Source organism: Phoenix dactylifera, chromosome 15 (assembly GCF_051530095.1).
Source record: "Phoenix dactylifera cultivar Ajwa chromosome 15, Ajwa_hap1_PhDact_Kaust_v1.1, whole genome shotgun sequence".
Classification (NCBI taxonomy): domain Eukaryota; kingdom Viridiplantae; phylum Streptophyta; class Magnoliopsida; order Arecales; family Arecaceae; genus Phoenix; species Phoenix dactylifera.
This window is the reverse complement of record NC_143204.1, coordinates 23,509,197-23,533,183: the sequence shown is the minus strand read 5'-3', so window position 1 is coordinate 23,533,183 and position 23,987 is coordinate 23,509,197. Positions and strand designations below refer to the sequence as shown.

At 36.6% G+C, this 23,987-nt stretch overlaps 1 protein-coding gene across 1 annotated transcript; it reads right to left on the bottom strand.

Moving 5' to 3' along the window:
- Window positions 1-3,382: 3,382 nt before the first annotated feature.
- LOC108511252 (putative transcription factor RL9) lies at window positions 3,383-9,695 on the bottom strand. The gene is made up of 6 exons (XM_039134378.3): window positions 8,634-9,695; window positions 8,442-8,518; window positions 7,842-7,887; window positions 7,508-7,652; window positions 4,121-4,196; window positions 3,383-3,928 (listed from the first exon to the last, which is right to left on the bottom strand). The coding sequence occupies exons 1-6, from the start codon at window positions 9,418-9,420 to the stop codon at window positions 3,836-3,838; spliced, it is 1,224 nt and encodes a 407-aa protein (XP_038990306.3). The 5' UTR covers window positions 9,421-9,695; the 3' UTR covers window positions 3,383-3,835.
- Window positions 9,696-23,987: the final 14,292 nt, after the last annotated feature.

Sequence of the window (23,987 nt, the reverse complement as noted above, 5' to 3'; positions counted from 1 at the left end):
CTTTTTTTCTTATCACATCAATTTTTGTTTATAGATCATGGTCCTGATGCAAAGCTCCATGGCTCACATTTGTGCAAGCAAATAAACTGCAGGCTACAGCAGTGGAGTCATGATTTTGTTTCTAGAGGTGCAAAAACAAATTGCATTCTATATAAAAGTTATGAGTCAAAAATTTTACAAACATCCGAAATGCATCATACATATGGCAACATTAGACATTGTGGTTGACTACGACGAAAATTCGAGTACTCCCAAACAAGGTTTCTAAGAAACATCTGTTCACTACACAAAAAAAGAACATTACCGACTCTTATTTGCCGACGCTTATTCCAAGCGTCGGCAAAAATTTTTTTCCGTCAACATTTGCCGACGCTTTTTAAAAGCGTCGGCTAATGACGACGCTTAAAAGCGTCGTCGAAGTTAATATGTAATTAACGACACTTTTAACGACGCTTTTTAGCGTTGTTAAATAACGACCCTTAAAAGCGTCGTCGGAAGCCAAAAAATCACCTTATTTTAGTCCCACATCGGCGGATCTGAAAAAAAAACTGTTTTTATAGCCAAACCCAACCACTCTGCACGGATAGAATGAAGGTACCGATCGGGGAGGTTGTTTGTATTTCTGAATGGAGGAGGAGAAGATGCAGACCGCAAATGGTATTTTTTTTGCAAATGAAAATTAGCGACGCTTTAAAGCGTCGGGAAAGAGCGACGCTTTAAAGCGTCGCTAAATTGGAATTAGCGACGCTTTTAAAAACGTCGGAAAATATTTTTTCCACTGTAGCATAGGCGACGCTTTACCGACGCTTTGGAAAGCGTCGCCAACGCTTTTAAGCGTCTCTAATAGCCAAAAAAAGCGTCACTAATGTCCAAGTTTCTTGTAGTGGTTGCAAGGTTCTAGGTATAGAAGAGCCTCCCTGTTAACCTTGGTTTGTAGATGATGCTAGATAATGCTAAGTGCTACTTAAAACTAATTACAGAACCCGATTGTGTCTCAATGGTGATGTTCAAAAGAGCATAATTGTGGACTCATTCTTTGTGAAGTAAGGAATGGGAAAACTTAGTTTCTGAAAATAGTCCTAATGAACCACCACAAAAGAAAAAGAAACTTGTCCATTGAAATAGAGCAAAAGGACAAAAATTGGATAGTAGATAAGAAAGGAGGAGGGAGGGGGCCTACTTTTTACCTAGGCTTATATAAAAAATCTTTCTTCTCCCCCTTCTCTTCTTTTCCCATTAGTTTTTCAATTTAAATAGAAAATCCGACAAAGCTGTTTTTGAGAAGAGGCGGGCAGCCTGGTGTTTAAAATAAAGTGTGATGCTTTAAGCCCTGAGATCGAAACTAGTGTTTAATTATTGATCTTTTTTTTAAACTAACTATAATCATAACCAAAAACAAATAAATTCAGTTAGAAGAAACCAAAATTTCAGGGCTGCTATCCTTACAACTGAATGCAAGTGTAATGGGAAGGGGGGCAAAGTGTGTTCTTATGTACTCTGATTATATCAAAATTTTGCCAATCCACAGGTACATTAAGACACACCATCCACCCCTAAGCAACAGAAATTTTAGGATGAGTATTGATATATCGCAGACCTTAACATATGTTTGTGCTTGACCTATGATGATTTTATAAAATAATAGTCCACAAATTTATTTTTTCAAATTTTTAGGTAGAATTCTTTCTTTGAAAATAAATGTCTATAATGCTTATATTTTTAATTCCATCATAATGGTGCTATTGAATTTCGACAACAATTCCTTACCTTTTCATCAAAAAGAAAAAAAAAACAATAATGCCTTGCCTCGTGCACTCCATTAGAAAATTTCCAATCTGCTGTCCACTAAAAAATTCCAAGCAATCAATGATTCCTTCCACGTGCATCTGATGCATAAGTTGATTACATTAATACTTACACAATATTACTAAAAATATTCCCAATGCCATTATAACACTATTATAAGCTAGTAATTCTATTGCAGAATGTTTAATATATATGACCATAATAACAGAAGTATAAGATTATTTTTGAAGCAGCTTTTGAGTTCATGCTAAGTAATAGCTCGAAAAAAGAATTTTGTGCTAATTAACGGTTTTCTATATTATTATAATGGCCTAGCTATGATGGTATCAAGCCATGGATATCGTATGCCTAGCTAGACTGACAATGTTGAAATCAAGATATTGTTACCAAATATAATAGTGATGATGATAATAACAATAGCAGTAGTAGCAGTAAAATCAAGGTCTAGAATAAAGAGTTGGTTGACTTACATGTCCCCAAATGGATCCAGCTCAACGGTTTGGTGATGTAGAAGAGTTATTTTTGTACTCCATTGGTTGCAGATATCTAGGGAGCTTGAGCTTGTTTGAAATACTTCAGGCATCTATCTGTTTGTAGACTGTGTAATGGCGTCGGCATTTGGGTGTTTGAATTACTTCCAAATATTTTGTTGGTATTCAAACTTGGGTGCAGGGTTTTGGATAAGTTTTGGGAGAGATGCCAGAACGATCAATCATCTCTCAAGCACATTTTAATCTGCTAAACATAAGGCGCTACAAGCTGTGCGTACTTTCCAAGAAGTAGCCAAGTTTATTTTATTTTTGTTTTAATGGATCCTAGGGGTTTGGAAATCCACTATCGAGTCAAATAGACGGAAGGGAGGTGATCATTGGATGTGATTTATTAACAGTGGACAAGATTGTTGCAAGGTCTGAAGGGAATATATGGAAGTGTGTGAAGGGAAATAGGACTTGAAAAAGAGTCGTTGGAAGAAGGGTTTTGTAGCAATCACCACTTTAAAGCGCAACAAAGGAAGGCAAACTAAGACCCTTTTTGCCAACCAGCGGACCACTAACTGAATACTATCACTTGATGCCAAATTATACAAACCTTTCTGTTTCACTTAATTGTAACATCAATAGAATATAATACATGTTAATTTACCCTCCTAATCTCAGTTGAGTTGTTTGAAATGTAAATTGGGAATTTTATTAGATACCTTCTGTAAAGAATCTAATGCAAGATGTCCATTTTCAACGTTTGGCCACATGCACGTTCGTATCTTATCCAAAAAGCATAAAGCGAAACACATTCATGTTTATGAAAGCATACAACTATTAATTCTTTTGGATACAAGGAGGATGCTTCAGCAAAAAGAATAAAGAAAAAAGAATGGAGACGTTTGATATGCATGGTTCTTCCATTATACTTATGTATCAAATGGCAATATTTCTCCGTCATGATATTTCATCCACATGGTCGCCCATCCACATGTTCAAATAATTTATGTGGGATTTGGACAAGCTCTTACACCACCAAAATCCCAACTATGGTTGAAAAACGAGAAAATCATGAAAAATAAAAGGGAAAGAAAACAAAGGGAAAGGATTTTGCTGAGATTGCTGCATGAAATAACAGATTTAGGTCTTTCAAACTTTTAATGTGTACGTCATATATTAGACACTTATCGACTTGAGCTCTGGCCATTCCACTCCCCAGTGGTTTATATAAAAGTGTAAAACGAAGGGAGAAAATAAAAAGAATAATACAAGAAGCGAAGAATTAATTTTATCTTAAATAAGGGACAAAAGAAAAGCCAAAGAAGAAGAACAAGGACCAGATGAGGAGCATAAGGTTCATGCACCATGCAAAATAGAACGCCGAAGTTGATATTTGCATTTTCTCCTCATTCTTTCTTCACATAGGCCTCCTTATATTCTTATCATTGCTGATATAACTAATACCTTAGAACTTTCCAGGAGCCACTCACTGAATGTGTATATACCACCGCCATGTAGCTCCACCAGCATGAATCCTGCCCTCCGTCCCGCTAGTCTGGTCTTCCTAAAGTGAACTCCAAGCTAGGGCTTTTGAGTTCTTGATGAGACCCCGTAGAGCCACTGGTTCGGCAAGGATGGCTACCCTGTTTAAGGTCCAGAGATGCACTTTTTTATGATCTTTTTTTTTATTCTTAAATTTTATGAAAAGACTTCCTGTCATTTCTATAGTATATTCCATTTTTTTTTATGAACACAGTCTCTCTCTGTGTGTGTGTGTGTGTGTGTGTGTGTGTGTGTGTGTGTGTGATATCCACAAAGTCATTGCTTGTAAGTACCTCGGTCTGTGACGTGAAAGTTGCTGGTCTAAGGCCCTCCATTTCACTTGAATTGGTTTGCGTCCAAGCTCCTGTGCTGAAATTTTTGACAAAGTTCTTGTCATGCAAAAGTTCAAGTTTGAATTTAATGTCATCACCTTAACAAGGATCACTAATAACTAACAGAAGCTATATCAAATCATACTTCTGTATAATGCTAGGTGAGAAATTTTTATTTTACCAGTTCATTGTGCTGGTAGTATAGAAAATCTAATCTCCTTTTTCATCAATCAATAATAGAAGAATGGTTTTGTTTTGGTCATTTGCACCATTTTATATTTATAGAATCCAGGTGCGCAATTGGAGCATCATTGGTCGACAAATTATTTTTATTTCCATTGAAGGAAAATATGCTCCTCTATACCATTTTTCAGTCTCAAGGAGCCAAACTTTAAAAAAAAAAAAAATATTTGTCTAAGTAAAAAGGCTGTGGTTATATAATGTAGATAAAATCTAGATATGATTCAAACAGAAAATGTTCCCTCAATAAAAAAAGGATTAGCACTGAACAAGGAGATGGTGTATGAATGTCTGCAATTAGTAAGGAAAAATTTGAGCACAGATGATGGAATTTAGGTGATAAAGTGCTCTTATATAGATTTATAGTGCATATTTTTGCAATCAAACCTCATTTTACTGCTGCTATCTGTCTGTACGGATCCATTCACATAACATTCTATGTCACAATAAGCAAATTCATTTGTTAGAGTGCAGTATATATTCATAAAGCATAGCTGAATATCATCGATTCAGAATGTTGGTGTGTTTTATTATCATGACTTGCAATTTAGTGGTTGAAAATGTAGCATTAGTTAACTAAGATTAGTAACAATGCAATCTAATAGAGTTTTGTTTTATAACTTTCTCTACTCAAAAGAGCAACAAAAATGATTCCAGCCTAAAAAAATAATATTTCGTTTTAAGGTCCTAAAAACTGTCTGGAACAGCAGATATGGATCAGTTTGTCTGGCTAAGGGATTTTGCTAATTATAAAGGATAATTATGATATATGATTATATATATATAAAGGGCCAAGCCTCTTAGGTTTTCTGGTGGCAATTCCCCTATACACTCTTCCAGGAAGTTTTTAACCCTAACACACTACTTGTTATACCATCTATAATGATGCAGTTAATTTTGTTTGCATTGTCCTAATTCAGTTCCTACATGACGATTAGGTACATGAAATCAAATGTTGCCTAGAGTTTTCTCTTGCGGACTCAAAACTGCTCATGTTGTGGATTTATAAGTTTTTTTTCTTATCAATGAAGATGAAGATCTAGGTTTTCTTGCACGTCCACTACACCAAAATGTTTACAGCCATCACTTTGGCTTTTTTTTTTTTATCATTCAATGTTACAACGATTTACTTTCCATGACCAAATGATTCTTTTTGATCATATCTTCAATTCTCTCAGCAAACCTAAAGCAATTAGGTTTTTAACAAACATTATTATTCTTCAACATACTAAATTGATTAACATCTAGAAATTATATTGGTCATGATACACACTACAACAAAAAGAGTTATTAGCAGACAATCATAGGAGCATTAACTACTTTGTGAAGCTATATTCTCTTTTTTTTCTCTTTTTGATGGCATTTAGGCTCAAATGAACAAAAAGAGTTATTAGGGGACAATCAAAGTAGCATTTGCTATTTTGTGCACAGCTATATTCTCTTTTTTCATGGCATTTAGGCTCAAATGCTTCTATCTTTTAAGAAGTGTTATAAAATAAGCAGCATTTTGTTATAAACATTGCCGCCATATTCATGATAATCTGCAGCATATAATGTAAGCTACTTCTAATTGGATATCAATTTCATATATTAATTCTGATATTTACTTGAAATGCTGATAGATATGCTGCAATTAGTATGTGATTTAATTAGAAGTTGCTGGATTATTAATTCTTCAAGACTTCAAGGACACTTGTAAATGCTGCTAAAAGGATATTTTTATCAGGCATTTGTTCAAAATGCCAACAATTAATTGCTGATATCATCCTAAACTGGTATATAAAAAAATATCACAAAAATGCTGGTAAAGATATTTGCAGTATTTTTTAAGTTATTAGCCGCACTTGTAGATGCCTCTAATAGCTTATTTTGTTGTAGCGACAACATATTTAAATTTAATCCTATATATCACTTTTTGATATTTGATGATAACAATCAATTGGCCAAGAAAATAAGGAATGTCATCTGCAGCATAGGTATCTGAAGTCCTGTTGAGATCTTCCATTTTCCCAGAAAAATGATGGTACCAAAAGATTTTTTATGAAGTGACTACAAGATATGATTTCTATCACAAATAGTTGGCATACATATCTGGAGCAGTTAATATATGACGCTTAATGTTCTATTACCATATTCGAGTTTTTAAGTTATGCAGATAAGTATTCCTCAAAAAGAAAAAAAAAAACTCTAAAAGTTAGCAATAGATATGTTTAATAAAAAAAAGTATAGTAAAGAATAGTTTATGAAACTTACGTGTAATTTCCTGAGATGATCTTTTTCTTCACCTTTAGTGTCACAAAAATAACTTAAAAAATGGTTATATTTGCCACAAACTGAGCAGAATATTGCGTGCTATCTTTCTTCCCACTTCTACCTTCTATGATATAAGATTTTTTGTGAAGTCTAAGAAGAAAAAAGGAATTTAGGAACCAAAGAAGGAAATCGAACCCTAATAGTAATGAACATGTTGGGGTTAAAAGTGAGACAATAAGAAAGACGAAGAAAACAGGAGGTATCGTGTATCTAGGTCTAGGACACATGAGGTCAAATCACATCGCAAAAATCAGAGCCAATGCATTGAAAAGAAAGCTAAACTACTGGAATAAAGAAGCAAGAGACAAACCAAAGCCCAAGACCGAGGCATGATACTACACTATAATAATACGATAAGACCAAAGAGAGGGGATCAGCACACAAGTCAAGCCTGTCAAGGTGTATATGGCCTTTTTGGTCTCGTTCACTGAAGACATAGCTCCGAAGGGAAGACAAGCATTAATCAAAGGACACTAACTAAATGCAGCATTAACAAAGCAAGCTGTTCTTTGATCACTTTTAGCAAGTGAATGCTTTCTTTCCCTTATCCTTGAGCTTTGGCTTTAAATCTCCCAATGAGATCTCAAAGAATACAAAGGGCGAGAGAAAAGCTAAAGCTGCCATGGAAACCCTTTTGCACTTAAGATTTGGAGAACGTGGATTTGTCAATCTTCTAAGCTAAGCTTAAAAACATTCACTTGAAAAAAATATTTCTATGCCAATTAGAAACACTAAAAAAATATGGATGGAGAGAGAGAGAGAGAGAGAGAGAGAGAGAGAGAGAGATTGCTTTACCTAGATGAGTTGCTCCATCTAGTATTCGAGTCTATGTCATTTAGCTGGATTGGTCCATCTGATCCTTTGTGCTCCATTAATCGACGGAAGCTGAGATTGCCAGTCCCAAGAGCAGAATCTTCTTCGCCTGAGCCTTCTGATTGGCCTTGAGAATACAAAATATATGCAAGAAGCACATCGAGAAGAAGATGATATTGCACTTATTTGAAGATGATTTACCAAGGCTTGGTAGAAAATTTCAACTGATTTTTTAGGAAGCTCGTAAAAGAGTTAAAATAGAGGGAGGGTGAGATGAAATAAAGAGAAACGCAGAAGGCTAAGCAATACGAATTACCTGAGGAAGCTGCAGGTTTGTCAGTGGATTTAACAGTTCTATACATCTGTAGAGCCAGAGAGAAAGAAATTAAAGGCCATTAAATAGATAGAGGGATAGAAAGACAGATATACTTAAAAGAGAAGTAAAGAGGAGAGAGAGAGAGTAGTGAAGTGAAGCTACAACAAAGGAAAGAAAGAGGAAAAGTAAAGAGGAGAATCCAGCTTCAATCCAAGCCTATACTCTTGCTTTCTATGGTATTTCTTGTTATTCTTTTTGTTATTATTTTCACGAAATTTTTCTTGTTATTATTTTTTCTTTTCCCCCTCTTTGCTTACGAGGTTGATGCCTCTGAAATTTTTTTGCAGCCTTGTATTATTGTGAAATGATGGCTACTCCCCCCCCTCCCTCTCTCTCTCTCTCTCTCTCTCTCTCTCTCTCTCTCTCTCTCTCTCTCTCTTTGTCTGACCTTATCCGTGGCAGTTTTCTTTCTGAAATAAACACACACACACACACACACACACAGAGAGAGAGAGAGAGAGAGAGAGAGAGATGGAAGCTCTGCTCAGGTTGCGGAGGATGAAGGCGAAGAATATTGTCTTAAGCTAAGAAAAAAATTACCTGCAAGTGGCTCTTGACATGGGCTAGAGTAAGATCTTTCACATCCATGAGCTCAAGAACAGACTTGGGCGTTGCCCCTAAACCAAAACAATCCCCCAAAGCAAAAATCGGAGTACCAAATTTAAAAAACTATAGGTTAACCAATATGCTACGATCACAAAAGAAATAACTGGGCGGAGAGAGATGGCATACTCTCGTGACCACCAAGGAACTCGACGGCATGGACGAAGCGGGCATGAAGGGTGCTGGTCCACCGCATCCTTGGCGCACGGACGCTCCGCTTCACTGGGATCTTCTGCATGAACCTCGACCTCATCATGTTCTGAGAGACATCTAGCGGCCCAATTCCATGTTGTTGGTGGTGGTTGTAGTGTTGGTTATACTTGATTGTGTCTGATGATAACCCAGTGAACCTTGTCGGTGGTGCCACAATCCGATGATAGGATGAGGCCATAGATGGGACCAGACCGGCTGGGTGCAAGAAAGATGTCATTGTGTCTAAATTGGTAGAATAGCCACAAGAAGAAGAAGGTGAAGATGGCACCGAAGAGCAAAATAAGGGCCATGAAGAAGGGGAAGATATCATTTGGTGGTTGAATCCCATCTCGGGATCAGCTGAGGGGAACGGTGTGCTAGAGCTGTTGTAGATGGGGATTCCCTTTATGGGCTTCGAGCCATCGAAGACCAACTCGAGATGGCTGCTTTGGCATCGATCATGCAGTGGTCCTTGCCACCTCCAAGAGCCATCTGCCTCCGAGGTTGCCAATGAACTTGAAAGGGATAGATGGGTGCAAGCTAACAAGTTTGAACAGCCTTCGGCTTGTGGTTTGAGGGCTTCGATCTGGTGAAGGAGGTCAAGGCTGAGGTCACCGTCGGTGTCGGGCGTTGAGGAGGGTGTGGGGCTTGGGAGGCTGATGTTCAACGAGAGGTCGAGGGAAGGCATTGAGGTGCTTTCCATGAAGATTCCTTGAATTGGCATTCTATGATATCTTCCTTTCGGTTTTCCTTGATATCTTGTTGATGCTTGGATGATGTTTGGTGATTGATAGATAAGCTAGAGAGAAACCCACTCAACTAGTCTGAAATTTTGCACCAAGATCACCAGTACTTGCATGCAGTTGCGGTACTGTTTTCTTCTTCTTTTTCTTTCTCTGTAGAGAAGTGGGGAGTATGAGAATAAGGAAGAGCTTTGAGAGGGTGTATGATCTGCAAGTGCTCCTTCTTTATTCTCTTTGTATGTAGTGACTTAGGGAGGGGAGAGTGGTGGGGTGGGTGATCTCTTTTTTGAGGATAGCGGGTGGGTGACCTCAGTGTGAATGTTTTTAGTGGTGGAGAGCATAAAGAAAGGAAAGGGAAGAGCATTTGTAAGGGATGGGGGTCTCATTTGATAGTGCATACGTGAGAAAGTGACACTAGAGAGAGAGAGAGAGACTAAAGCAACGGGAATTTGGACTTTGGACTTCTACCCGGGGAAGTCGGCTTATATTTTAGGACGAAGCTTCTATCTATTAGAGAGTATATAATAGGTTGGGAGATACAGAAGAAAAAACAAAACAAAAGAGGACTAAGGCTTGTGCTGCGATTATTTCCACCGGCTCCATTAGGTTTGTTTCTAGTCTAACCTACAAATGAAGAGAAAAAAAAGAAAAAAAGAGAAGTGCAAAGAAATATATTGTTAATTGTTATAATATTATATATGTAAGAATTCGTGCATGCATATGTTTAGTTCCACATCAGCTATATGTTAGATAGATCTTAAGTGTTTATATAATACTATAGAATTCAAATAATACCCTGTGGCTAGTTTTTTTGGATGAGATTTTGGATTGTTACAAATGGTATAAGAGCAAACCCAGTGCATGTCCAATATGAACTAGAGAATACTATGGCATGGTATCATTGGAACTAATCACAAATTGATCTTGGTGTTTGCAATTGGATTTGATTGGATTTGGACCCTTAGCCTAACATCCAAAGCTTAAATAGAAAAAATATGTGAGGACCTATGGGGTGTATATTTAGTTCCACATCAATTATACACTAAGTAGATCTTGGCTACTTATATAAAATTAAACAATCCAAACACTACTTTCCTACTAGCCTTTTGGGATGAGAAACTATCTTATTATTTTTAGTTATTAATTATAGTTGGGTTTGAAACTCAAGACTCACTTTCAACTCCTCGAACTACTCAAGTTGAGTTGGTTAAGATGAATTTCAAATCTTGTCGAGTTTCTAGATTTTCACATATTGCTTATTATCAATGATCTTTTTGCATTCAAAAAAATTAATGTAATATTTTTGGTTGCTGGCTCAAAGAACTTGCCACTAAAATTATCTCTTTTATGTGAGTGTTGGGTTTGGTGGGGCAGAGGGGGGGCTAGTGGTGATTAGTATAAACCCTAATTTTGTAAACCTTCTATATTCTAATTATCTTTTCATACTCCCAAATAAAGATTCGAATGGGGAGAAAAAAAATTTCCTTCAACCCTCTCAACTCAGATCTCTCGGAAGAAAATTAGAAGAAGATGGAAGAAATCACGAAAATAGAGCTTAAATTTTATTTTCTTTTATTGATGATTCTTCACCCAAAACTGAGGCACATGGCCTCTATGTATAATACTAGTAAGATTTTTTTCTTTCACAATTTGGGTTGGACTCCTCTCATAGTTCGAATAGGATTAGATTTCCTAAAATAGATATAACTAATAAAAATATTCTAAAAAAAGTTAAAATTTAGAAATATCTTAAAAAATTTAAAAAAATTTAGAAGATAGATCTCGACTTCTACATCAACTCTACCTTCTGTCGCTCCATCTAATTTTTTTCAAATAGAGAGCTATGCCCAATCAAATTCTTACTAAAAAAGAAAATTTTTGATTTGACTAACCCGTTTTAGAGCCTAAATGATGGAATTTCATCCCAATTCAACCTTCTAGTTGTAGATCTTAAAAAGATATCCAATTTTAAAACAAAAATCATCTTAATCGGGCTTCGTATGCCTAAGTTATAGCCTCCAAAAATTTGGCTTGCGGCTCAATTTTTCATTGTAGCGAATCTTGCTCTTAAACTCTATTTAGCCCTATTCGTGGTAGAAAAAATATTCCACGCTGAGTTTAGTGATCCTCCTAGATACTTGTAGTGGCCAACGCGATCCACATCGAGTTTCGTATCCTTCTGAATGTCTGTAGTAACCAGAGTGGTTCACATCGAGTTGAATGATTTTTCTAAATACTCGTAGTGGCCAAAGTATTTTACATCAAGTATAGTGATTCTTCTAAATATCCGTAGTAGCTAAAGTATTCCACATCGAGTTCGGTGATTATCTTAGATACTCGTAGGAGCCAAAGTAATCCATATCGAGTTTGAAGATCCTTTTGAATACTCGTAGTGGCCAAAGTGGTCCACAATGAGTCTGATGATCCTCTTGGATTAGAGTGCTCCTTGTTTAGGAGATTTAGCTCCTGCTAAATCAGATCTGAAGATGGAAAAATATGTACTTCTCTATCTAATGGTTGAATCACTTGGTTTTGCTCGGAGATAGAGTTGCTGGTGCTTGTGTTGAAGGTGTCACCAATCAAGACATAATCTCGGAGAGTTGGGCTATCTTCTTTTTTAGTTGTGTGAAACATTTTATCATCTCATCATCTATCAACGTAGAATAAATAACCATACTTATCTTTATCCTTTAATGCACTTCAAGCACGGACATGTCTTCTTCTAACTGTCTATACCGCTACACATATGGACTATGCACTAAGGCTCTCATAAATGTAGAGGACCGAAGCTCGAATACTAACTTGATCCGATTGGAGAGAAGAAAGATTTTTTTTCTACCCGCTCAAGTGAGATCTCTCGAAAGAAAATTAGAACAAGGTGGAAGGAATTGTGAAATTAGGACTTAAGTTTTCTTTTTTTTCATTGATAATTCTCTATCCAAAACTAAGGTACATAGTTTCTATTTATAGTACTAGTGAAGTCCTCTCTTTTACAATTTGGGTTGGATTTTCTTCTAATTCGAATAGGACTAGATATCTTAAACTAAATATAACTAATAAAAATATTTAAAAACCCTAAGATTTAGAAATATAACCAATCGGGCATCGTATGACCAAGTTATGGCCTCTGAAAGTTTGGTCTGTGGCTCAGTTTTCTAATGTGGCGGATCTCGCCCTGAATCCTATTTAGCCCGGCTCCTAATGGTCAAAATGATTCACATCAAGTCTAATGATCCTTCTGGATATCCATAGTGGCCAAAACAGTCCATATCGAGTCGGTGATCTTCCTAAATATACGTAGTGGCCAAAGTATTCCACATCAAGTTTGATGATCTTTTTGGATACTTAATATGGTCAAAGTGATTCACGTCAAGTTTGATGATCCTCTAGAATACTCATAGTGGTTAAAATAATCCATATCGAGTCCCATGATCTTTCTGAATCAAATATTTCCTTGTAACCTTGTAGCAATCTTGTCTAGTGTTACTTGTGTCATGTTCACACGATCTTCTCCGCTACACAAGGTTGACCCACGAATACATTTCCAAAGCCCTAGGTTCCATCAAGACAAACCAATATTATAATATGATATTGGATTTCTTGTTGGAAAGGTGAATCACTTAGCTTTTAATGCCTTCCTTTAAGATAATAGAAGGCCCCTAAAGGGAAGATTGAGGTTTATTCTAATAAACACACATGACGATTTGCAAAGTATGTGGATACTTGAAGTTTAATACCATACAATATGCACGTCCGAATTTATGTATGGACCATATATATGTATGTATCTATGTATAAAATAGTTTTAACTTCTCTCTGTCACCTGACCCCTATGCAGGAAACATTTATGAGATAAAATTTCACCCATCCCCTACTTTTAAGTTGGAGATTTTTTGGGCTTTTTTTTTGTTGGGGGCGGAGGTATGGGGCTTATTTCGATGTTCTTCCATCTAGATGTTCCCATCAAACGTGAAATTACAGCACTATGAGAGTCTTCAATCTAGGTCAATGCACCCATTTCTGACAACAGCCTAATTTTGGGCACCATTTTATATATGGTTCTGAAAATTCTTGTGAAAGGTGTGGCTTAGGGAGTAGTTAAACTGTGTCTGTAAAATTACTACATTCTAGTATTCAACCTAGAGAAAAGCCAAATGTGTAGTCACTCACTGACTCATGAGCACCACATAATGTAGTTCTGATATGACTGTGAAAGGGTGAGGGCTTATGGAGTAGCGCAACTGTCTTTCTTCAGATAGCATGCAGGATGTCGAGTTGCTGTCTGCGACCTCCATTATTTGATCGCTGTGAAAACTACAGTCTATGTCTTTTAAGGATAGAAGCTAAATATTAAAGTATGTGTCCTCATTCCTCTCACACAACTATTTAAAAAAAACGAAAAAGGAAAAGGATGTGGCCTCACGTGATATGGTTTGTGGGTCCTACTATACCAACCAATGGAGGTCTGATATATCAGTTCATTATCATACTTGAATTGAGATAGCCAAGTCCTTGCTGTCAGTTTGGAAGATGCATCCCAAGTACATATATTCGGAATTTTTTTTTAAAAAAAAAACCTATTTTACCCACACAATAAATCACAAGGTTAAATGAGTACACCTACCATCATAGTCTTTAATTTTCAAATTGACAGCACTTTTCTTTCCTTCATTAATGCATCTTTCCTTGTTCATTCTCTGGTGTAAAAAAAGTGGCGGTGAGCAAATGCCCCCAGAGCGGAGGTGTGAGAGATATGTTGTAGGTCTTTACTTGTTGTCCCGAGTGTCACATCCTCTATTTACAATGGAGCCTGACTACAAAAGCAAGGAATCTTACGGCACGCAAACATTTGGTCCTTAATGACTCAAAGAGCTTTGCATGAAATGATGGCATGGTAGCTTTTGAAGGCTTCCATTCACACCCACCTCCCTTGGATGAAAGTGGAGGACGCAAATGCTGCCTCTAGAGGGTTTACTGTTGTAGGGCTCTCGGTCGAGAAGATTGGCTGCCAACCTCAAGAGGCCCAAATGAGGACTACTCTTTCCTATGATTCCCTGCTACGCACGTACCCTACCGATCCATCTTATGCATGAATTGATCAATAAATTGGAACAAGCTCATACAGCCTCAACCATGTTCCTACGGCTTATAGGGTTTTTATGTTTAATAGCTACACTGTAAGTAACTGGGGAAGTACTCATTTGGAATTGGTTGGTGATCATTTTCTATAGGCCAGTGCCCTGTAATTTGTTCTAACTAAATTGCTCTCCTAATAACTTATACCTTTAAGTTGCAATGAATGTTGCCAGTAGTAATCACGTTACAAATCAGCAAAAACTCAACCATTTTCAGACAAAGCTTACTTTCTCCTACTTAGAGTGTCCTTATTATTGCGAACCATATAATCTTCAGCAGCAAGTTGTACATCTTTTCCTTTGCTTTTAAAGAGCTTCTTTCTGACTGGTGCTTTCTAGTCATGTATCAAAAAACTCTAGATTGGCTCATGCTTTGCAACATTGTCATGCTATGTAGGTGACTAGCAACGGCAATGTTTCTGAGAGATCAAAAAGTTGAACTCTTTTGGAAGGTTATTTTTAATAACTTTCTACTTTTTCCCCTCACTCCCTTGCCTACATTTCGAGCGATGATCGTTCATCAACCCCAAGCACATGGAATAATGGAAAATCTTAAATCGAAAGACCGAAGATGAGATTACAAATAATGGCATCAAAAGGTCTTTGTCACAAATGTCATGTAGGAACATATATAGTGTGGCCCATGGATTAGACTAAGGCAAGCCCTCATTGCAGCAATGGGGAAGGAACCTCATTAGTCCCCCCATCTCCAACACTTTTTAGTTGCTTCATGTCAAGGCCCACATGGTCTCGCCCATGTAGCAAAAAAGGAAGGGTGGAGTGCATCAAGTGAAAGAAGAAAAAAAGAAGGCGCACCCTACCATCCGAACCCACATGCAAAGGTCTTTAGTCGTTTCTTGGGCGGAAAGCAAGAGTACGTAGCTGGTCTGGTTGTGGAGATGTGCCAATGATAGGGTGACGCTTGGAATCAAGCTCAATAATTGTGGTGATGATGACACAGCAACTAATGAGACAAACTGTTGGGCGCCGGAGAGCTAGAAAGAGAAAGATGTGAACTAAAATGAGGAAAGGAGGAGGAAAGTGAAATGGTGCATGGTGTTGTTTGGAAGAAAGGAATGTGAGAGATGAGAAGAGAATAACAGGGAGGCAGCTAGATTCCCGCAAGTCACGTGAGAGGAACATGTTGTGATCACATGACCCATCTTCATGGATTTTATTATAGATAAGTAATAAAAATCATAGTTAACATTATATGCTATGAGCTTTGACTACCTTATTGCATGTAATGTGCCTGAATAGAAACAAACTTTAAGAACATTTGGGGGACTGCTTTGCTCTGGGGATTCTGCCTAATACTTTGACCGTCTCTCTCCCTCTCTCTCGTGCACACACGTGTGCGCACACATGTTGCCACATTCTTAGTGGGCCAAGAGGAAGATATCCAAGTTCTACGACCTTCATGGTTGTAAGTGCACCATGAATCCATATCCTTATACTGCAATAATTTTTGCTAGCCTGTAGTCTTATTTGGGAGCAGGATTGAGATGAATTCCTATTGAATTTATAGATTAGGCATCTTAATTATTTGAGTTAGCCCGTATTGACCTAGCACCCTCGGACTAAATCCTATGAACTGTTTGTGAGGATACGAGCTTGATTTTGTCGGGCTTGACACTGCCATAACCTAGCTTGACATTTTAAGTTAAACTATAGGTTGGGACTTGAAAGTGCTGACAAGTCTGATTTCTGCAGATTTTTTCAATAGGAATACAAAGCATGTGAGATGCATCATGGCATACCATGGCCTACTCATTTTCCCACAAGTTTCAGTCACAAGATATGTTTCTTTGTAGATCACCATATACTAGGCCTAAGAACATCTAAGTTTGCGATCCGAGCACGAGTCCACTACCCATAATATAGGCCTAGATTGGGGCCAAACTGAGTTCGGTGTCTTAAACCATAGAACTAGAGATTACATATACATTATGCTACTAGATTTTAGGTTGGTTTGCTCACCAGTCCCTACAGCTCTCTTTGTTTATTTTAATAAATATAAATGTTCAAGGAGTTTCATGGAAGGAACGTCCTGCCCTTTTTAAGAACGCAATCACTTTTTGTGATAGGGAGGGGTAAACATCAGGCCTTTTCGTCTTTATTTATCTGGTGTACTTGAGATAGACTCCCTTGGACGGGCAAGATCTCATCTTTTTCTTTTCTGCTCTCCTTGTTTCTCTTTTACGTGCAAATATGTAATGCATGCATGCGTGTGCGAAGTCTCTTTCGCTGCTCCCAATACACCGAAAGTCCTCTTGAGAAGGTCTCAGGATAACATTTCCCTTGTCTCTCTATTCTTCTTTTGCAGAGACTCCCAAGCCCGCAATTCCCATGCAAACATACAGCTTTCTCTTTTACTCCTCTCCATGCGCACAGGTTATGCTCTTTGATTGCTTAATTATTGTTGCCCCATAAGTAGATTAATTATACTCGTTTCAAGGTACTACTTTCGTAGAGGGATGTCCTTTGAGGAAATTATAGAGATAATTAGTAGAGATTAATCCTATTTGCAGCATATGCTATGATTTGCTTGAATGAGTAAATCTAGAGGATATAAACACCAACATATGCTCGTGGTACTTCGACCAGGAAAAATACCAGGAGACAAAAAAATTTGTAGGTGCGAAAATTGAGACTCTCGCGCAAATTACTGTGGTTCGAGAAAAAAAGAAAGACAAATATATTGAAAAAGAAATTCTAGCTACCATGGTTCGGGGTCATCATTGGTGACAAGATTGCCCCATGATAATTATCATTTTTCCTTAGACACCTATTTTTGGTGTGACACCCTCTTACAGGTGGAATGATGGCATGCATCACCTAACATAAAGTTAATAAAAGTTTTCCTAAGACAATAAAGTGCATGAAGACATAACAATGTTGATCATTGAACCTATTTGGTGCTCATCTGATCAAGGTTGGATGTATGCATTTTACTATAAAATAGCAACAGTACTCCTCTCATCTCCTTTTTGTAGCGATAGGTCTTCTATGCTTTTTGGGACCATACAGTGGATGTCTGTCATCAGCCAAAAAAATATTGATGTTTATTTGTGTTGTCTCTTCTACTTCACAATAGTTGATGGTATTCGACCACCATTGCTCGGTTGGCAAGAACAGCTGGTCTAAATATTGTCATTTCTCTTCATTAAGATGGGACACCAGAGGGTTGACTAGGACTTGATCTATCAAAATAGTTTGTTAATTTCAGTGTATGAATGTTTCTCAATAGTAAAGAAAGAAAAAAATGTTTGAATATTTAGAAATTTCATTGTAAAAAGAAAAGAAATTTTGGCTCATCAAATTTCTTCTTTTATATTCCCGAAGAAATCTGAGAATTGATTATTCTTAGCCCTTCAACCTGCAAGATCTGCAAACATGATATTTAAAATAAAATTCAGAATTAGATTATGTTATAAAGTTCGTGCCGGCAGTTTACAGTTTATGGTGGATCAAATTTAGAAACTCAAGCTAATTGAATAGTTGTTCCAGATAAGATGCCATAAAATCCGTGCTCTATTTTTTTTTTTTTTGAGAAATAGCACGAATTACTACACCATTCCATAGCTTGTAATTTCAAAAGTCTGATTGAGATTTTTTTTTTCTTTAAGGCAAGCAGAGAAGATTACTTAATGCATATATGCTTGCCATCTCGTAAGTCCATATTTGAGGTTTTTTTTTTAAAAAAAAAAAAGAAGCAATTCTATACTCGAAATTTAATGTAAAAGATTCCAAACTTGGACAACGTAAAGAAGCTTATCTCAGCTTAAAGACTCAAAACTTTATAATAAAATAACATTCAGCTCGATGCACACGATAATATCTAATGGAAGAAAGAACATTACATTTATTTTATCAACAAGAAAGGTTTTTTTTTTTTATTGTTCCCATCCAGAGCATTGATGGTAACTGTTGGAAGTTAATGTGGATGACAAATATGACATGGTCAAGTGCACGTTTGATACACAGACCATGTCTTCCATTCCATGAATCCACATTATTTAGTCATGATGCCTCACATCATTATTCCACCCACTTTGTTTTCTATCATCTCTCTCTCATGTGAATGCATTATATGCACAAAGATCTAGGTATGGACACATTTTCTCTTAATTGATGAGACGGCACTTTTATGTATTAAAAGCATCGCCTCGGAAAAAAGGAACAAGGTTGCTAGGTACTTAATAGTGAGTACTTATTATCTTGGGATGCGAACGCAGGTTTATATTGAAATTAAATAATTAAGTAAGGTTTCTCTCGGAAAAAGAAGGAAGCCAAGCAATTAAGGTGGTCTTTAATTCGACCGTTGGGTGACAGCTTTTGCCGATCAGTTGTGTCATTTTCCCTTGGAGTTGTACCTTTATGAACAGTTTCTTTCAACCGAAGAGGACTACTGAAATTAATGAATTAAGTAGTACTTTATCTTATCTGAGTTTTGTCAGCATTGTAAATGCATCAAGCAAGTAACTCCAACTTAGTTCTCATTGTCTATTTCTCTCTCACTCTCAAGTAAAAAAAAAAAAATCTCATTGTCCATTGTTGAGCGGTCCAAAGTTATTTATCCATGATCCAGGGCCAGAGACAATCTTAAACCATCCCATCATACATGCCACCATCAATCTCATTATCAAAAGATAAAAAAGGAGGACTTTGTGTCACGTCCTGACAGCGCGTTTGCTTTACAAATTAGGCTGCCCCCTTCCATTAAGGAGAAAATTAACTAATATCAAATGAACTTTTTTTTATTTTTATTTTTTATTTTGGTAGACAGAGGCCCATAAGCAAAAGGCTAACCTTGCATTTTGCATCATGCTCGCCTTAATTGAAAGTTCAATTTAAATTGCAATATTTCTTTCAGAAGCAAATCATATCTATGAGATGTCCAATACTTAAGACTCTTAGGTTTTTATGAACTAGAAAGGCCCTAAATAGGTAAGATATGTAGGGAGAGGGATTATATCTTTCGCACAAAAGAAGGATTCATCTTTTTTCTTTTTTTTGGCATGAATCCATCATTAAATCATCCATCGGTTGCTTTAAGTCCATGCAAGCAAATGAACGATGGAGTTCGTAGTGCTTCAAGATCTGTATAGTGGGCGATTCAATGGTGGCTTTGTGTGCGAAAGATGCAATGAGAAAAGTTGGCCCAGAATGCCCAAAGGCCCGGCCAGAAAATATGTGAGCTCAGTCTCCAATGTCATGTTCTCGAGTCCAATGAAGGCCTGACCTGAAAAAATGTGGGCTCGGTCTCCAATGTCATGTTCTTGAGTCCAATGAAGGCTCCAGATTCCATAGATGCAGGCTCAATTTTCGCGATTCTTTTGTTGTAGAAAAATTTCATAGATACAGAAAAACTACCACACTTAGGTTTAATGAACGGGCATTTATGAGAGAGACAAATGTCTCCCATGTTATATAGCTAAGCAACTCTTTTGTTTTTACTAAGAATTGTATTTTATGATTAGGGGGCTAAAGTTATCTACCCGTACCACACAATCAATGGATCGTTACTTGCATTATTTCTATAAGCCTTCAGAGAGCTCATGACTTCGTTGATGGGTTTTGTTGAATAACAACTTTCTATTCCAAAATTCAGAATTGTTTTATTCTCCACCACATCTTTCAATCTGTCCCTATTATACTCATTCTTGTTGTTTCAGCATACATCCACCAATAGCCTTACTCACTTTTAAATGTTTATCCATTGCTTAACATTTCTTTGGTTAGTTTATGAGGTTTACTATTAGGATATTTCTTTGGTTAAAACATGAAATTAGGCTGAAAACAGATTGGATACGAATATTTGTAACTATATATTGGTATCTTATATACATTTGAGAGATGCAAGTATGGATGCAAATAATAAGAGATGCTAAAACTTATAAATATTTCCAAAGGAGAATGACATATGGCTGTTCCTTTGACAAATACTAAATATTTCAAACAAATAAATTTAGATTGGAGAAAAAATGAAATCGGTATTTGCATCTTCATTCAAAAAAGTTTCTCTTGCGTATCTAAATCCACATTAGAATCTGATCTTATTTTTATATCCAAATTTGAGTTGCTATGATCGGAGTGCATCCAACCCATTTTCAACCCTACATGAAATTGATTCTCATATCGTTGGTTAATTAATTTATCCCTAGACAATGGTGTAAAATAATACTCCTTATATATTTGCAATTTTTTCAAAAGATTCGCCATTTAAATTAATGATAGTTATTATAATAATGACTGTTATTCGACTGTTGCTACGTTATAATGACTTTATCTAATGGGAATAATAAATTTTAAAATATATAATTTATTGACTGAAATAATGAGTGCAGTAAACAAGGTCCATTATTTCTATTATATAATTATCAATTTATTTGTTTCCAACTAAGAAAATATTCTTTGTTCAGCCAAAAATCATTTTTTTATTTGGTCAACGTAATTCAGGCAATTAATGGTGTTCCTTTTTGTTATTGATCATTATTTTCCATTGAAATGGCAACAGACAACTATGACCATGATTACTATTAAAATGTAAAATATTTTAGGGTTCCTCTAAGTGCAATTAAAAAAAATCCCTTTGTATCAAAAAAAATCCTTTATATCAAAAAAAAATCCCTTTGTAAAAAAAAAAAAAAACCCTTTGTAAAAAAAAAAAATCCCTTGTGTCACCTAATGCTAGCCAAGCAAATTAATGTTTAATTACCCCATATTATATTAGAGATTCATGCAAGCAACACCAATCCTCTTGTGCCACATGCTTGAGGAAATTTTTTTATTCATAAAACAACACTCTCGGTACTCATGTTAAATAGAAAATTCACAATTTAGATATTTTTAGACAAATAACAGCAATTGCAAATATTATAACGGCCTGTAATGATTTTGGTGTGGATTCATTGTGACAGAATAAAAATATGATTTCAAAACTTGGTTTAGAACAACCTTAAGCCAAAAAGGATTTTGAGAAGCATATAATATCATTGTGACGAGTAGCATCCTTAAGAACTCACCTAAATCGCATCACATGTTTTTAAAAAATGTATTGCCAATAAATTTAGGTTGAAAATCATATGGAAATGCATATGACATTTAGACCACTTATACATTAGGATTGTGATTGCATGCAGTGTAAGAACAGCATAAGTAATGGACAAGGTTTGCGTAAATAATCCAGACTTATACATTGAAATTTCTGCACAAACATCTAAACAACCTCTAGTCTGCCCCTTAAACATATTGCACCAATAGATGCATGCGACACAGCTGCATGAGTCCTAGAACAGTGCCCTAAAAATTATGGAAGGCCTAAGATGAATAAAAATCTGATAACACTACAATAAATCAATTAATCTATATAGATAAAGTCAACATATCCAATTAATTAAACTGATTCGATTACAAGATCTTTAAATGTTCATTCGCATCAAAGAAAAAATATCTAAATAACTAGCTAATAACTATGATACTCACACTCCGAACCCAACCCATTCGGTACTATGCATCCCGCAACTCTAAAAAAGAGAAAGGAGTTGTGAGCTTTACAGCCCAGTAAGAATTTCCACACATCCATACTAACACAATAATAATATAGCTTTGAAAACCGTAAGAAAACATTGCACGCATTATGAAATCACAAACCGACGATCAATAATGCTTGAATAATCAATATAAATATGTACATCAAATATCAATAGAATCAAGTCATTCAAGAGTGATATAGCATATGATATCTCATAAATCTCCATTAATATTTTTAATGCTTTTATTTTTATTTCTTTTTAACTTGATCCGAATCAATTATTTTTTTGACTTTGGGCTAAATTCTAGTCACTTTTTTCAGCCCATGATGGGGCAATCAATAGTATCACATTTCTAGCATGTGACGGGGCAACTAGTAGTTTCACATTTTCTGCCTGTGATGGGGCAATCAATAGTATCACATTTCTAACCTGTGACGAGGCAATCAATAGTATCACATTTTCGATCTGTGATAGGGCAATCGGTAGTTTCACATTTCCGGCCTGTGGTAGGGCAATCAATAGTATCATATTTTTGGTCTGTGATGGGGCAACCAATAACGAAATAAGCCTAAAGTCCTTATTCATTTAATCACATCCACATATCAATTCTTTTTTAAATTTATTTCCAGCTTATACTAACCATGGTCACGTTTTCGTATCATGATAGGGCAACCAATATAACATGGCTACTTCAGAACACAATATCCATTAGTCTGATTATGCAAGTGTAAGTTATGCTCATATATGCACCCATCATATTATCCATCACAAGCAAGTATGATCAAAATATAATTTAATACCAAAACCATCATAAAACTGTTCTTGCTCTTACTTATCTAAATCATAGCATATCATACATATATAGGTACAAAAATATCTATATCATGCAGGTAGGTGTACAAAAATTCTTACTTCTTTGTTGACAACCAAATGACCAATCATCTGCCTACATCCTCTTGTCCAACAGATTATTCTCCTACAAAACTAAGTCAACATCAAAAATTATTTGGGATATCACACAACCCAAAATCCTTTATTGATCCTCTAAAGGGACCACCAGCACTTAGCATCTCAAGACTATCCAGCAGTCCTCACAAACAATGATCTCTCCGGATCAAGCTAGAGAGAGAAAACACCAACAGAAAGAGAGAGAAATTAGAGAGGAGAGAGAAAATAAGGAAAAAGAAAGAGAGGATCGACCAGCTCTCTCTCTCTCTCTTCCTTCTTCCCGACGAAAGGGGGGGTGTTCGGCGGCAGGAGGCCCATGGTCGGCGATGCCTCATAGTCGACAGCCCATGGCAGTGCCGACAGTGCACCACGCCTGACGACGGCTAGTCGAATGGAAGATGAACAACAGTGAAACAGGGGAGGTTTGTTCAGTCAATCCGGCGACTCATAGGCCCGTTTCAAGATGAGACGGTGGCCCAAAGACCAAAAAAAGGAAGAGAGATAACTCAGCTTGCCTCCGCGTGAGCTCCTCCAGCCGGATCGATGGCGAACACTCCAATCCCTCCCGCGGATGAACCCTCTAATGGAAGCTCTCAGGATTAGTGCTAAGGAAGAGGGAAAGAGATCCTTTTATAGGCAAGGATTGGATCAAATTAAGTAAACTATGATCTCCCTTTTTCGATGGAATCGGGGGAGATCGGAGCAAGGGAACAAGAAGACTCCGATCGGGAGTCTCTCTCCCCTGCTTCATGGGCCGAGCACGGATGGTGGCCTAGAGGCCGAGCCAGGCCCAGTAAGAAAAATATGGGCTCTTACCATTCCTTGGGTATTACATCATGTCAAGTAAATACGAAGGTTGCACAAATCCTACACGGACGGCATATGAATTGATTCCAAAATTATTATACGCAATTGTCTATATAAATA

Coding starts and splice junctions, on each gene's coding strand:
- LOC108511252 (XM_039134378.3), bottom strand. CDS start 9,420: ATGCCAATTCAAGGAATCTTCATGGAAAGCACCTCAATGCCTTCCCTC. Junction 7,888..8,441: donor ATGTCAAGAGCCACTTGCAG/GTAATTTTTTTC, acceptor CTGGCTCTACAG/ATGTATAGAACTGTTAAATC. Junction 4,197..7,507: donor AGATGGAGCAACTCATCTAG/GTAAAGCAATCT, acceptor CAAAAATTTCAG/CACAGGAGCTTGGACGCAAA.